Source organism: Triturus cristatus, chromosome 3_2, assembly GCF_964204655.1.
Source record: "Triturus cristatus chromosome 3_2, aTriCri1.1, whole genome shotgun sequence".
Taxonomy (NCBI): domain Eukaryota; kingdom Metazoa; phylum Chordata; class Amphibia; order Caudata; family Salamandridae; genus Triturus; species Triturus cristatus.
In genome coordinates this window covers 666,364,980-666,382,227 of record NC_140584.1, presented here as the reverse complement: position 1 = coordinate 666,382,227, position 17,248 = coordinate 666,364,980, and the positions used below count along the sequence as shown (strand labels likewise).

At 44.0% G+C, this 17,248-nt stretch overlaps 1 protein-coding gene across 1 annotated transcript in view; it reads right to left on the bottom strand.

Annotated features, from left to right (window-relative positions):
* Nucleotides 1-17,248, bottom strand: part of LOC146857923 (voltage-gated delayed rectifier potassium channel KCNH8-like) — a 1,483,167-nt gene that overhangs the window by 694,809 nt on the left and 771,110 nt on the right. The window contains exon 3 of the mRNA XM_085648652.1: nucleotides 2,236-2,370. Within this exon, the coding sequence (XP_085504778.1) occupies nucleotides 2,236-2,370 (135 nt within the window). The remainder of the gene's footprint in view (nucleotides 1-2,235; nucleotides 2,371-17,248) is intronic.

Genomic DNA, 17,248 nt, shown 5'->3' with positions numbered 1-17,248 from the left:
TATAAAAACAAGTTATAATGCTGTGTTTGAATCTGCCTCAGTCCCTACAGCCCTTCAGAAACGCTGGGCTGGTAAGAACTCGATTGTGTCTGGTGTCCTGGGATCACCTCACAATAGGACTCCTTAGCACCAGATACGCCAGCGCTCTCCGGCCTACTAGCCTGCCTCTATCACAGGCAAATGGAGACTCTTGCGAGAACCACTCTCCCGCTGGTCTTGTTTGACTCAGACCGTATACTGTATTTTCATTGATTTCAAATCTTCAGTTACCATTCCTACTGAAGATCTTAAAGAAACCAATAATCAATCGTCTATTTCAACGCTTCATAATCTCCTTGGCGACTGCCACTCCGGCAGACGTAATCCCAAACCTGCTCTCAAAGCAATGCAAAGGATTTCTGACTCGGGTGGATTAGATACGGTTGACCCACTTGACATGTCAGACACACTTAAACCCATTCAGTTGTAGATCCTACAAAAGCCAATGGGTTTGACATGGTAGGAAAAGTTCTGACTTGTTTACAATACCATCGTCAAGGCCAATGTCGGGCGTGAAACAGGGCCCTCTCTGAATCGTTCGATACGATATTTCCCTGAACACTGCGTTGTAACCCATAAGCTTGAACACGTTTCAAACCCCCCTCACGGTGCTAGGGTGGATTTTAAGGCCTATCAGTTCTCTGTAAGCAAGGAGCACTCATATCTTCCGACTGTCTAGGAGACACTGGCTAGGCAACAACTAGCCAACCGCCTAAACGCAATCTAAAAATGTATGTCTCCAAACTACTTCCACCGGAATGACACACACACACATGCTGTTTGTTAATGTATCCAAAGCCAATCTATCAAGGATCAATGTCCTTTTCTCCAACTGCTGCAAATCCTTAAACAACCGAAAAATCTGTCAAATGTGCACATCAGAAAACCCTGCAGTTCTTGATTCATTAACTTGAGATTGATGAGTATGGAACAGCTCCATCCGCAATACCCTCAACATCCACTTATGCCCTTATTCTCTTCCACCTTGGTTACTACAAACTGTTCTTCACGAACTTCAGGGAGTTTGACCTCCAGCTGCTACTTTGATTTCCAAATTGGTAAACCAGGAGCTTAGCACACCTACACTCCCATTGGTTCCACTGCGGATCCATCTTATGTGGAACATCATTAACGAGCAGGTGCCTTGTTCATCCAGAAAACCATATAAAATTACCAGCATATTTAACCAATCAATGAATCACATTCTGTAAAACTTTCCTTAATTCTGGCACCATCGGTATGCGGATTATAATGCTCAAAGGCACAGATCGCTCAAAGCCAGTCTATAAAGTTGTAGCCCTCCTCCCGCGGAACGCTCTGCCACCAGAACAAAAAGGGATTTTAATTACTGTTTCCTTCAGGAATTTAGGAGGAGTCAAATGCCATATTTGTGTAATGGCAGTCAGCCAACCTGCCAGTGTCTCTTACGTACAGAATTCCATGCAGAATACCGCAAGCTTATATCCAACACACAAAACCAACGTGGGTACCACCAACCACAGCCATGTAAGTACATGTAGATATGATCTTGTATCCATCCAAAATACTGTATATTGACACCCGCTAAGTAATAGATCTTGGTAAATTTTGAATAAGTAGTAATTAGTTAGTACTAGTTTCTGGTCTGCTTAATTTATGGGAGAATGCTGATATCATTTGAGAGTAAGCATCTGTTGAAAACGGAGACTTTTACAACCCCCAATTTCCACTGGCGCCTTGAATTTAGGTTGGGTTCTTTGATAAAAGGCTACTTGGGGTTCTTTAGTACATACATGATCAGGCAGACTATATATTTCTGTGCCTGCAAATTTCAGCTTGCAAGACCTTCTGTTGTAGAAGCATCTACCAGTTACAATACTGAGGCCAGGAAGAACATTCAATGCCACGTCTTTGCTATCCTGTGCATAACTGAGGGATATTCCATTTGTGGAGTTTACTGTAATTCACTTAATGTTCTTCCACTTTTTGGAAACCCATATTTTCAAACAACAGTTTAAAACTTAGATCTGCAGAAGCTCAACCCTGCTGATTACTGCATCAGAGCAGCCTATGGCAGCTCTTGGCACTCTACGCTTCACAGGTGTATTTAAGAGAACATACATTACAGTGACCATTTCACATCTTCTCCTGCTCCCAATGTCTTTGAAATCGTATGACAGAAATTGAAAACATCCCCTCCTAACTCCATCCTCCTACCTGTGCGCTTGGTGCTTTCCGGAAACTGCTTGTTCTTGGTGTCTGAAATATCCTTGTGGGAAGCCAAAAACAGAACCACTTCTCCCTTCTCGTTCTTTATCGGGACAATGTCCAGAAGACACCAGAAGGAGGCGCCTGTGGGAGACAGAGGATGACAGGTGTCAGACATGCAGACCACACGTGAGCGCGAGGCATGGAATGAATTGGTAGTCCACAGTTAAAGTTTCAATGTTACTTTGATAGAACAGTCATTTATTTCCATTTACCAAAACTGCTGATGGTGACCAATTAAAAATTACACAATGACAGGTTTGACATTCCAACGCTATGTTTTTTTTTTTGTGGATAGGCAAATGTTATTGATTTTAAAACACATAAAACAATTCAGCCAATACACGGAAATCACGAGTTTGAATCCATTCACAAAAGCAGTGTAACCCCCAATCACGAACCCCATAAAAATTACATAGACAAGATTTGGAACCAAGTTAATCAGGACCCTCCACATTCCCCAACCACTCCCCCCACATTCTGGGGTATTTCTTGACGCACCCCTTGGCTTTATGAAAGGCTTTTTCTTGGGTCGCACACCAGTCCACCCCTCTATGCCACCTCTCCAGGGTTGGTGAGTCAGGGCTTTTCCAGGCCGCCGCTATGTCCCGCTTGGCCACCATCATAGCTGTATTAAAAAATAACTTGTCACTCCTGGACCCGTCCAGCCCATCAGTGATCCCCAGCAAAGAGTGACGTGGATCATGAGGAACCTCCCAGCCCAGTACCTCCGTTAGCTCCACTTCAATAGATCCCCAGAACTGTCCTAAGCGGGGGCACAACCAAACCATGTGGAGAAAGTCGGCCGGGGCTTAGTTGCATTTCGCACATGCCGCATCTGGGCGCAAACCCGCTCGATAATGACGTAAGGGAGTGAGTTACGCAGCGTGTGAGTAGTAGAGCTGAATCAGCTTGAGTTCATCGGAGACGGTGGCTCTTCTGGGGGCCATAAGGGCATCACGCCAATCCACCTCATCAAGGGGGCCTACCCAATCCACCCATTGACCCCTCAACCTATCTAGGGATGTGGGGGTGTTGTTAACTAGGGTGCGAAAAATGCCGGAGACCTCCCCCTTACCCAAGTCTCCCAGCATCGTCTGGGCCTCAGTGGGGCTATACTCGGAGAGTCTAGTTTTATCCGTAATATGCATGTGGAGGGCATGTTCTCCACTGCAAATATTTATAAAACTGGAACGAATGTAACGAGTAGCGAGTTTGGAGCTCCTGGAAGGACAGCATATAGCCCCTAGCCCATACATCCCCTAGCTGGGAGATGCCAATAAGGTCCCAAGTTTTAAACCCCTGTAGTCCACTAACCTCCTGAAGCCACGCCCCATGCCATTGGGTCAACTTCCCTGTCCATCCAGTGTGACGGAGCGAGGCCCGCCAAGCCAACAACACAGAGCACGTCACATCAGGCAGTCGGGTTGGAATTGGCCCCCCATACATCATAGCTTGGATGTCCGCATGCCCCAGGTCACTCAGTTCAAGCCTGTAGGCTGGGTCTGACCAGCCCCCATTAAACCAATTGTGGACTACCAGGAGACATACCGTCAAAAAGTACAGATACAAATGTGACATCCCCATACCGCCATCATAGGAGGGAATCTAGCAAACAGACAGAGCCACTCGTGCCCGTCCTCCGCTCCAGAGAAACTTGGTGATTAGACTATCCAGTTCCCGAAACCAAGTCCTGGGAAAACAGTAGGGGATATTCTGCAGGACGTAGAGGAATCTGGGGAGGATCAACATTTTAAACAGGGCCACCCTCCCCAGGGGGTTCAGAGGCAGCGCTTTCCATTTAAGGAGGTCATCCTTGGCCTTCTTAACTAACGGGGCCACATTGAGGGACCAGCCCAGCTCAGGAAGCAGGGTAATCCAAATCCCCAGATATTTAAAGGACTGCCTCCGGAGTGGTATAGTAGACTGCCAGTCAAAACACTCTCTAGAGAGATCCAATGCTATGTTTTAAGATGTGAATACAATACATTTTTAACACATGCAGGCGGTACAAGAAAGCTGATTTGCCATGGATTTGTGTTGCTATTTATGTTCTCAAAATAAAAAGGAGCATTGGCAAAGCCAATAGGTCTTGCCTATACAAGAGCTATTGGTTTTGCCAACGTGTTTTAGCCATGTTGCATACCAGCGTGGCTGCTGTTAAGCATGGCTAAAAGTTAGTGGCACTGAGGAGAGTGGGTTAGAGTGGAGAGGAGCAGAGTGGAGAGGCAAAGAGTGTAGTAGAGTGTAATAGAGTGGAATGGAGTGTCATGGAGTAGAGTGGAGGGGTGTAGAGTGGAATAAAGTGTCGTAGAGTGGAGTGTCATGAAGTGGCACAGAGTGGAGTAAAGTTGTAGAGTGGAGTGGTATCAAGTGGAGTGGCGTAGAGTTACCTAGAGTGAAGGAATGTAGAGTGCAGTGGCTTATAGTGGCATAGAGTGGAGTAGAATGTTGCAGAGTGGAGTAGAGTGTCATAGAGTGAAATAGAGTGAAGTGGTGTAAGATGGAGTAAAGTCGAGTGTCATAGAGAGGAGGGCCATAGAGTTCCAGAAAACTGTAAATGGCCCCTTTAAACTCAGCATGCAAACTCATATCACTTTACGTTTTATTGGCCTATCACCTACCCAGAGGCTGTAGTAAGGGGACTAAGGGCCTGTTATGTCTGTAGATTATGGAATATTGCCAACCATCTGCTACATATATAACTATATGGCTTGTGTACGTATGCTTCCTTCACACTTCCAGAAGTGGTGTGTTGCCTCACTTTGATATAAAGCAGTGACTAAGCAGTCCTTTCGATCGATTGTGTTACATTTCATACAAGATTACTCCAGCCCGATTTGGTGGGTGATAAGGCTATGTGCTGGCTAAAGCTTGGTCATCAATAGAATTTACTGAAGGTTGACTTAAAACCACACAGGGTTTTACTGAATGACACTTTGAATTATCAATTATCTCAATTGTAACAATTTGCTCGAATCATGGATCCTCCCTAAGTATTCAGTAGAAAATTAATATCATATTTATTTACAGTGTTTAACAAGATTTTGTCACAATTAATATTTAAATTCTAAAGGAAAGTAACTCTTCTGAGTTGAAATAAGAAAAACATCCGAGCAATCTGCAAATAACACCTGTGTTATGTTATGTTATGTTATGTTAATCATGCTTCTATAGCGCGCAGCTGCCCCAGCAAAAGGGGGTGTCCCGGCGCTCTGACTAGCAGAGAAGGATACATAGAACCGAAAAAGAAGAGGATCAGAAAAAAAGAGGAAGCAAAGGGCATGATAAAAAGGTCCAAAACAAAAATTAAGATCCATAGGGGAAAAGATGGGTTTTAATAGCCCTCCTGAACGTAGGCAAATCATCCAGGGAGCGAATGTGGGCAGGTAATGAGTTCCAGAGCCTAGCCACCAAATAGCGGAAGGAGCGCCCTCCCGCTCTGCAGCGTTTGAACCGTGGAACTACTGCTAGATTTTGACCCAATGACCTCAGAGGGCGGGAAGGGACATAGGGGGTAAGAAGATACTCTAAAATCGGGGGAGAGGACAGCTTAAGAATCTTGAAGAAAAGACATAATGTCTTAAACTCAATCCTTTGAGCCATGGGCAGCCAATGAAGTTTACGAATGGTTTCCTTAGCAGAACAGAACCTAGGTAGGCCCACCAAGGCTCTGGCCGCAGCGTTCTGTATGCGCTGCATCCGGGTAACTTCCGCCTGATTGGCCCCCAGCAGAAGCAAACACGCATAATCGAGCCGAGAAAGTATAGTGGCCTGAATTATCAGCTGTCTTATGGGGGCGTCAAAAAATTTAACGGCTGGCCTAAGCCCACGCATGATACCAAAGCAAGTAGCAGCCACTTTTTTAGTGCGTCCACAGAAGCTCAGGGCAGGGTCTAACCAGATACCCAAATTTTTAACCTCGGGTACTGGGATAGGGGCTGAACCCAACTCTGGGGGCCACCACTGAGTACCCCAGAGGTTGCTCAGCTTACCGACAATAAGGACCTCCGTTTTCTTGGCATTGAGTTGTAAACAATTGGCCGTCATCCAGCCAGCCACTAAACCTTAGTGCCTCAGAGTCGGAAACCCCATTAAGTGCAACCGCCAGCTGCGTGTCGTCCGCATAGGAAACCATAGTCAGGCCCCATTGCTTGGCGACCGCAGCCAGCGGCTGCACGTAGAGATTGAACAACGTGGGGCTAAGAGCCGACCCCTGAGGCACTCCCTGCTCGATGAGATAGGGTTTAGACTCAAAAGGAGGTGTAGCGACCCGGAATGAGCGACCTGCTAAAAATGACCGAAACCATTCCAGTGCCACGCCAGAGACACCTGCTTCACCCAGTCGCTGCAATAGTATCGCGTGTGAGACCGTGTCAAACACGGCACTAAGGTCAAGTAACACCAGTGCCGCATTTTGACCGGCATTAAGCACGGAGCGCAGATGTTCCGTGCTTGACCATTTACCACCTTCCAAGCCATAGTACAGTCACTCAACCTTTCTTATACTGACCACAACTTCACCATATTTACCTACTGGTAAATCCCTCCTTAAATCCATCAACCACATTGCAGCATGCCTTGAAACAGGAAATGAAACACTTGCCTACATATTACCTCCCTCCAGTGCCCACCACTCCAAGGGGCACATGCATCAACCATTTTTGCGAGCGCAAACGGTGCGATTCGCAAAAATCGTCCGTTTGCGCCCGCAAAAAGGGCTTTTGCAATGCATGAAGGGTCAAGGCACTCGCAATTTGAGAATTCGCAATTAATTGCGAGTTCTCAAATTGCGATTGCATTTAAGGAATCGCAAATTGAGATTCCTTAAATACAATGCATTAAAGTAAAATAATTAGCGATTTCGCTGATAGGGGGCGCAAATTACCATGAAGTTGAACTTCATAGTAATTTGCAAAAACTTTGACAAATGCATGAAAGTGCATTTTTCAAAGTGGTAGGTTACACACACACATGTCCTTTGGACATGTGTGTGTGCAACATTTGTACACAGATCGATTTCAGGGGGTGCAACAGGGTGTCGTTTTGACACCCTTGCACCCTTGAAATTGCATTCTCAATTTGCGATTCTCTAATTGAGAATCGCAAATTGAGAACTTCCTCCCATTCATTCCTATGGGCCTCTAGGCCCATAGGAATGAATGGGGAGGTATTCCTTAATTGCGACTCGCAATTTGTGACTCACAATTAAGAAATATTTAGAAATCGCTATTTTGTAAGTGATTTCTACATGCATAGGCTTTTGCGATTCCTTATTAGCGAATCCTTATTTTTCGCTAATAAGGAATCGCAAATGACATTTTTGATGCATGTGCTAGCAAGTATCTTTACTTTACGTACTGCATTGATACCCAAGAAGCTGATAAAATAAGCTAAATAAATTCTGGAAAAATTCCAACAAGCCTGTAGTGAGTGATGTATCTTATCTTAAAAACGCTGCTGAGCTGGTAAATAGATGTGATTTTTGTGAGGTAAACCAGTTTTACTTTCCAAATATGGACCATCGTTCATACTTTGAGTAAAGAGTAGAAAATAGGTTCAATTATATTGACTTGTACAAGGCAGGAGCGCTCACAAAACATGTAGAAAATCCATGTTACAGAACCAATTTTGGTATAAAAAGAGCATAACAATAAGTAAAAGTGAGGAGCTGTGGGATCTCAAAATATGTTCCCATTCTTCTAAAGCTGGTATAAAGCAATGAAAATTAGCAGACAAGTAGCGGCGAAGGAAGATTCTATAAAACAGTATTTCTTTAAAATCCTTTGTCGCAATCATTGCATTTATTTGAAGAAGCAGTGTGTATCCAAATAAATCAGGCAGTCCAGAGTTGGAAGGAGCTTTCATTTAAAAGTAAGAGTGGTCCATTCCCAACGCCACACCGTCTCAACTGGTGATTACATGTATTACAGAAAGATGTCTTTAGAAATATGATACTGTTAGACCTGGCATCTTTGGTGTGGTTTTCTCCAAACTTTTTCGCCTTCAACCCTCCTGTTTGCTTATTTAACTTTTTCTGGCTATAGGGCTTTACACACTTTACCACCACTTTACCTCTTTGTGGGGACTTCATATTTGCTAGCTTTGGGACTCTGCACACTTTACCACTCTCGCCATACAAAATGATAGAATTGACTTACACTGAATTGAACTATCAGTAAAGTACATTAGACTTTATTGCTTGATTATTAAAACCGTTGCAATGTGTTACAAATAGATAAAATAACATTATATCCAAAGTTATGTATTTGAAAAAAGGTAATATTTTATCAAATATATGCATAATAAAGCAAGCCAAATCAATAATAAAGTGCAGTAAATTTGGCTAAAATAGTTAAAATAGCCTCATGCTGTAAACATTAAAAGCAAGTATAAGTAAAGTGCTATGACTAAGATAACTTAAAAGTGTTGCCTTTATCACTGCAGCAAGGGTTTGTGCTCTGTCTAGACATCTAAACGCCATAACCAGATGGTATCAGACAGCACCTGTTAAAAACACTTTCGGAAAAAAGTGCATTCAGAAAACAGTGCATTCAGATTAAAGTACATTCAGAGGCCCAGTACCAAGCACGTTAATAGCCTAATCACCTCCCAGCCCTTCAGCTGCATATTCCGAGGCCTCAATCCTTTTTGAAAAATGATGAATAAACTTAACCAGAGCACAGTTTAGAATGGTATTGGATGGATCAAAGCAGGACAGCTCCGCTTTCCTGCAGGACCTTTTGCCTCTGGTTCCCCCCCCCCTCCCACTTCATAACAGCTCCCCCCTGCCCTCCAAAAGGTGGGGCACACGCACAGCACATGTATTATGTCCTCTTTTTGCTGTTTACAGAGCTGACACTTTGCCTGTTCCTCACTCATTTTCCAGTTTCATAAACTGTACCTTTGACCAGTCATTGTAAAGTTTGTTTAAGAAGCATTGTGGTTTCAGATGTTTATAGGTGTGAACGTCATCCAGCCATGTTTACGTAGAGAGAGGTAGGCCTTTTCCTTTATTAGTGAAAACTTTTTTGTGCGTATTTTTGCCACCATTTGGATTCCTGATGGCTGATGGTTAAGTCCCAAACTAAACAGGCCAGACTTGATTCAAAAGCTACAATTCAAATTTCCAGCCAGTCCCTGAAATTCACGGAGTCTGGTGAATAATGCCCCTATGTCCACGATTGTGATGGCCAGGAGTAAGAAGCAGGCAGACAGAAGCAGGACAGCACAAGGACTAAGCAGATAGAGGTGGGCAGAATAGAGACAACTGGAGCGAAGGACCTACTGATTATAGAACTAAACCAACTGGATAGCACTGGTGCGTTTATGCAGCGGCCCACAATCCAAATGACAGAGATTGGATGCATCTATACATCAAACTCCTGAAATGGTGGGTATTATTGGAAAAGTACTGCTGTATACTGCTGGTCATCTTTGGTCCAGAAGGCCCAGTAGCTATCTTGAGGTGGGCTGAAGCAGAAAGGAGGTGCCATCTCTGATGCGCATGTCATTTGCACCATATGGTTAAGGTCCTTGCGGATCACAGGTGATCTCTGCGCATATTTTGAAGATGTCTACATTTTAAAATATACTAAAGCAAGGTGCCTGCTTGTTATATGGACATTTGCAGGACATGCAACTTCCATCCATTTTAATATAAAAACAATCAATGAATTCTTATAGGGAAAATGTAAATACCGATTTATCAGATAGAGGTCACTTTATGGTGCCCTCCTCTTCCTGGATTGAATATGGCTTTGTTTAAGTGGAACTTTAATTAAAAAGCTGGTTATAGAGGGAACAGAGCAATTTTAAATGTAGCTAATTAAATCTGTTGTTACCTCTTGGTTAAATACTTCAGAGCTAGGTACGAGTACATTAGGTCTAGGATATATTAATTTGTTTCAGTCCATATGCGTTTAAATATTGAATAATTGCTGAAACTTAATTCCGCTTTACATTCGTCTACTTTGTAACTTTACCTCTTTCAAAAAAACTTTACAGCTTGGCTTTCCCAGCAGGACTGAGCTAGCTCCTACCCTCAGTAATTTGCATACTATAGCGCCAAGATGCACTTTTGAGGGTAGCGGTCGTGCTTCACAAAAACCAAAAAAATAAATTATAATACTGATGTTAACGTTGTAGTTTCCAATTTTAGAAAATGCTGTGATAAGTCTGCCTTGAACGTGCTGTACGTTTCTAAACATCAGCCTGCAAATGCTCAACACAGAACAATCCTCAGGCCACGTTTGCCTGCACACATCAAAGTGAAGATAAGAAAAGGCGTGAGAAACCCTTGTCCTTCTGTGATCCCAAGATTATGGAGCTCCCTTTTAGTACTCTGCGCCTAGCGTCGACCCTCGGAGGTTTCAGGAAAGACCTAAAGAGTCAAAACACTATCTCCTCACTTTATCCTGCTGTCCTAAACCTCACCTAGATGCAAACAACGGTATATAGTGTGTCAATAGAACTGCACTGCTCCATTAATACATTACAAAGTACTGTATGCGATGTGACATAATGCAATGCTTTCTTCAAGCAAGGATCAGACAAAATAAATACCATAAAAACTTACAGCTTAATTAAAGGTTTGGTGGTCCATAAGACCGGCAAACTCGCCATGGAGGAGCGGTGGCGATTGAGGACAGCCACATCAATGGTCCGCCCACCGTATTACAACTGCAGAGGTCGGACCACCATAGGACTGCCGCAACCGCTAAGGATCCATGAGCTTTGGCGGTGGCGCAGCGGTCTGAGGGCTGCAATATGCTGGCAGTGCAGCTGCGGTACTCCCAAGCATATTACACGTTTTCTCACTGCCACAGATTTCATAGCTGTGTGCCTGCCATAAAATCTGTGGCAGTGAGGAAATGAAGGGGGCCCAACAGGGCCCCATGTTCCCCAATAGACTGAGTCTGCATCCAGACATAGTGTGCCCACCTGTCTGCTTGCACCCCCTTTCCTGCACAGCATGGACTGCACAGTCCAAGCCATGTAGGAACGGGCTTTGCTGTTCCCATTGCGGGGCCTTTCTAATAGGCACAGCTGTGGGAATGCCAAAGGACTGCCCGCCAGACCATAAGAAAATTTATAATCTGGCGGGTGGCCGGCAGTGAGGCCTGGTGGTGTGGGAGCGGGGCGATGGCGTGCCGCCCCGCTCCCACACAGTGAAACTCATAATCAGGCCGTAACATTAAATCGCTCCCTGGGTACCACACATCTACCTTTCAAAATCCATGCAATCCATGCATCTACCTTTCAAAAGGTGGTAAGTAATAATCCATCATCTTCATCTTTACAAATAGCCTGTCTCACTTTAGAAAGGTACTATAATTCATTTCTACTTACTTTTTCCTCGGCGTAGCCTGCAACTTTTTTGCAGCAGTCCTTTTAATTAATTGCTCTCTCTTGCTTTATCTGCCTCCAGATTTCTCTCTGCTACGCCTATTTCAATTTTATTCTCCCACCTGGCAAAGAACATTTTCTGATCAGTTGTTAGAAGTCTTTGCTCATTGTTCATACTCCATGACACCAGGCAAGAACTTTGCAGCTTTACGCTGGGCAATCATAAAGTTAGAATATCTGCAGCTCGACCTGGATTGGTGTTCATTCAGAGAGACTGCCACTATTGGCCCTGAATTGTGCCATTCTCACTCCATCTTTGGCATGGGACTAGGTCCAAATTGGTATCGTTCTATGTTAAACCAGGAGAGACATCCCTTTTCTCCAATGGTTCGCGGGTTGCGATCCCTAACCGACCAGTACCAGTTTTCATTACATAAATGAATATCTAGCATTAGCAACCGATAGACTGCCCCGCAGAAGCAAACAGCGCATAATTCAAAGCCGTGCCATGAAAGTCAGAGAGGGTTGTTGAGACACACAAAAAAAAATGCCGGCAAGAGTCTTCACCAGTCACAGGCTCTGGATAGGTAGATGACATTTACATGGGACAATCTCTATGCAAATGTGGGTCTCTCTGAAATTAAAAATGGGCATTACAGTGCCTGTACCGCAATGACAAACAACGCCCATATTTAAACCAGCATTTTCAGGTGTAAATATGTGGCTCTTTTTAGGTTTCCCAAGATTCATGGGTTTGCAGGAGTAGAAGGGGAGGAGTGCAGAGAGGATCATAAACACCCTTTGGGAGAAGACCGCAGAGCTTGGTGAGTAGAAATGGGCTGATGGGTGTGAAAGAGATTCTGCTTGCCTTTTTTCCACCTCCCAGGGTGGAGAAACTTTATCCTATGGAAATTGCTTTCCAGCCAGCTATTCCTACCCCTTAATGTAGGAGACATTTTTACGTATTGGGGACAGGGTTCTTTCCATGGTCCTAAGAAGATGCCAAGAGAAAACAAAACAATTCCTTTAACTTCCAATGGGAATTTTTATATGACTCGTCAATCCAAGCGGGTCATATCTCTTTAAGAAATGGCCTGTGTTGCATAGCTGAGAACGTAGGTTTTGGTCCTCAAAGCACACTCCAAATTACATAACTTCCGATCTAATGGAAGTGTTTAGGGTATGGATTTGTTGCATGTTAGAGAAGAGATTTGAAAACACGAGGGCTCAAAGTTCTCCACATAAATCTAACCTGCTCATTTTTTTTAATTAACCCTTCCTAGAAAGGGGATCACTCCCCATGCCCATTCAGTTCTTGATCTCTCGGCAGACATTGCCAGCAAGAAAGATAATTTGTGGGTATAATAGAAGCGAAGCTTTGTGGTCAAAGGTGGGGTAAAAGAGCCATATAAAGAGAAGGCATATAGGACATACAGGGACAAGTGTTGCAACACTGCTGTATGCCAAAGTGAAACTTTATACCTCTCACCATAAGTCTACAATAGGGGACATTTCATGTGACATTCAACCTCACATATAAAATGTTCCAAAAATCTAAAGTCTTTAAGAAAGATTGAGGAACAAAAAAGGTAAAATTAGGTTAAAGGCCAGGAAAAAATATATATAAATTATGTATTCATAGTATCAAATATGCATATTTCTATATATGCTTAGTTTTCAGTGTTTGTACTTAGTTCTGTTTTTACTTTCTATTACTCTGTTTATATAGCATCTTCAAAGATGGTGGTGCACTTTGTGACCAAGGCTTGTGTAGAGCCGAAATGCATTGAAAGGGCTCATCCTTTTGGCATTGCAATAAATGAATTTTTGAAATCACTCCTGGAGTGCTGGACTCTTCCTTAATATCAACAAGAAAGGGAGTGGAGAAAACAAAAAAACCAAATATATATATATATATATATATATATATATATATCTCAAATCCAAACCCTTTCAGAGTTGGAGTGCTGCATAAATTAAGCAAACAGAAGCAGACAGCAGACAACTCTGGGCAGTTCCCAAGTTTAGGTGGAGAACGACTCCTGTATAAAGCACACCACAACACCAGCAACACTCTGAATCTGCTCACCTAAAATGCCTGATTTCTTGGAAGTTTTTAAGCATAGGATTCGCACAGTGCTATCCACACCGAGCTAGAAAAGGACAAAGGGGCTGATTACGATTGCGGTCGGAAAAGCATTCCGATCGCCGTGGTAGCAGAAAATTACCGTCTGCAGGTACAGCGGCAAAACCGTCAGTCAGATTAGGATGCACTGCCTGAAACATCCTACCCCGGTGGTCGCATTCCAGGACACACTGTCAGAAAGCTGAAAATCTGTCCGCGGCAGTCGGAATTGCTGCGGAAAGACCCAAAACCACTGTTTGCCCAGCGGTCAGGAACGCATGGAGGTGTCTGGGATTCAATTTTTGCTATCCGCAGTAGTGCTTCCGCCGTCCCCGAATGGCCGGATTCTCCACTGCGGTGTGATGGGCTGTTTGAGGCTTCGTGGTTTGTCCGACGGTCATAACCGCATTCCGCACGGCGGACCCTCTCTATTGGCTCCGTCCGCCACCGGTGCGAAAGGAGATTTCTGGCAGATCCCGAGACTCCACAGCGGACGGAAAATGGGCTATCTTTGCCCATGGTAATACGGCGGATGCGAGGACCGCCGATAGAGTGCGGAAAAGGACATTTTCCGCCACCGCCAACACCGCGGATGTGCCTACGACCGCCATCGTAATCAGCCCCAAAGTCTTTTGCATCGCCATTTCTACAGCAAAATCTTTAAGCACAGGATTAGTGCAGTACTGTCCAAACCAGAATCCAGGCATAGATATACAGCTCTGAATTGGCAAAATACCATCCAAGCCAACCTGGAATAAATAAGAACAACCCCAAACATGTGTTTTGCTATCATTATGGCTCTTCAGAGAGGTTTAGCTTTGTCCAGACACAAGGGAGCACCCAGTATTTATCAAAACAAAGGCTAAAAGTCTTTTGTAATTTTACAACTCTGCTTGGATGGCACTGTGCTAATCCTACGCTTGAAGAGTTATAATAGGAAAAAAATAATGTAAATGGCCATATTCTCAAGGAACCCCGCAATGGAGAAAACAATAGGACACCCCTGGGGATTGGTAGTCGCTGTGTTTGTAAGACTCCTTGTACTGGGAATTACACTGTTACATAATATCTATATCCTTGGCCCATTTTGGGCGAGTGTATGGATTGAGCTCACCCACCCCAATTGGGAACACGATAGAGATAATATGCCCACTTGGTCTTGATTGGTCAATCTCCTTCTGTATCCCACATTTCAATCTGCTATATTAGCTATTTAGAACTTTGTCGGGCCCTTTTCCCGTTTTATTCACAGGGTGTATATAATTAGTACTTTGTTTCATCAATTATTTCGATTGAAGGACAGTAAGTATAACATGTTTTACACCAGTAACACTATAGGTATGGTATACCATAATGTCCATCACATGGGGATTGTGATTGTATGAATTTAAGAATTTTAGCACTTATTTATATATATATTTTCGATATATATGAATGCAAAGAATTAGTGAACCTTTTTTTCTATGTCCATGATCACATTTGTATATATTTTCTATGGCTGGTAGGGCTCACTACCCAAAGGCTCCTAGAGCCAAAATGCATTGGTAGGGTTTGTGTCCGCTGACAAAAGTACAGTGACTGCATGCAACCTTGGAGTGCCCATTTCTTTGGTTGTCATGTCAATACAAGGCCTGGTCTGTGGAAATTACGCAGGTTTTTGCACCCTCTACGGAGCACCTGCCTGCTCGTAGATGTGACCACCTTGGCAGCAATCTTGGGACTTGGCTTCAAGCCGAGTCCCACAAAAAAGTACAAATAATAAAAGGGGCCAGGGTAGGAATAGCTGTTTGCTATGGCTTTAACACTTCTGCCAAACAATAGCAAACTGTGCTCCACTTTGAGCAAGTGAGAACATTTTGCTCTTGATTGCTCAGAGTGGAGCACAATAGATTTGACACAGAGGGAGCTGCATGTTAGCAGCTCCCTCTGTGTCAAAGCAATGCTGGCTCCAGCAGGATGCGGGGAGCCGGCAGGGACCATGGGGGGCTTGAGGCTCCCCTGGTGATCCCCAACACTAGAAAGTGGGTGCCCTGAGTGGGACCAATGCACCGACAACAGATGCCAGGATGGGAGATGGGGGTCCCCGGAGCTGAAATCGGCCCGAGGACGCCCTCCACCCATTATTTACTATTATTTTTTTGGGGGTCGCCTGGGACGAAATAGACCCCGGAGGAAGACTGTTAGACCCTACTCCCTTGCAGTAAAAAAAAAAAAGAAGAAGGCTGTGCCCCAGGGTCCCGGCCCAAAATCAGCCCGGGGAGAGGGGCTGCGCATCCCCACTTTCCCTAGGGTTGTATATGGACGACTGTCTATCCATGCGGGGCCATGTTAACCATGTCGTTGGCACTTGTTTTGGTGGTATGCGTAGCCTACGAAAGGTTTTTAAATGGCTCCCCATGGAGACACGAAAACCCTTGACACAAGGACTGATCATCAATAGAATGGATTATGGCAACGCACTATTGCTGTCAATAAATGAAGATCTTATAAATAGACTTCAGGTTCTACAGAACACTGCTACCAGATTAGTCCTTGACCGCCCATACAGATATCCTCCTGCAGCATGTTTAAACACTCTTCACTGGCTCCGGGTGAAAAAACGAACTCTTTTTAAAATACTATGTCTTACTCATAAGCATATGTATGGAACTGGTCCAAAATACTGGCTGACAAAGTTACATTGGTATCACCCATCCACGATGCTATGCTCCAGCGATGCGGCATTGCTGACCCCATTTAGAATCAACACTGTCAGGCAAGGAGGCCGTTCGTTCTCCTTTTTGGCACCATCGTCCTGGAATAAAATGCCTGTCTACCTTCGTAGCATTCCAGAACACAGTAATTTCTGTAAAGAGTTAAAGACCTGGCTTTTTGGAAACTAGATCTGGTCAGTTTATGAGAGCTGTCTGCAAGCGCCATGAGACTCGTGTGAGAGATATGTGCGCGATACAAATGCTCCTGACTTGACTTGACTAATCAAAAGAGGCTTGGCCCAGGGAGATGGGGTCCCGGCCAAGGAAACGCCCTCCCTCCCTGAATACATAAAAACATTTGAGATGTCATGAGTGATTTCACTGTCCATGTCATGAGTGATGTAATATGTGAAGTCATAAACAGTGCATTGCGGGGGAGCGAGTTATAGTTAGCTCATTTAACCATATCTGCTGAATTTTACTGGTTTCGTATGAGTGGAATCGGAGCCTAACTATAAGGTTATATTAATATATATAAAAACTATTGTTGAGGGAAGAGAGGAACAGCATGACTCACATTGAGGCATCAACTGTTGTGAGTCATGACCTCTTCATATGGCTCACACTCTTCAAATCTGTGTATAACATTTCTGCAACTGGATTTTTTTCATGTATATTTGTTTAAAAAACATATTTAACGAAAACCAGGATGCAAGAGGTTAAAATAGTGCAGTAAGTTAAAATCACTTTGAAGAGTCCTTGTGACCATTAGGATGATTCTTTCCATGCATTAAGT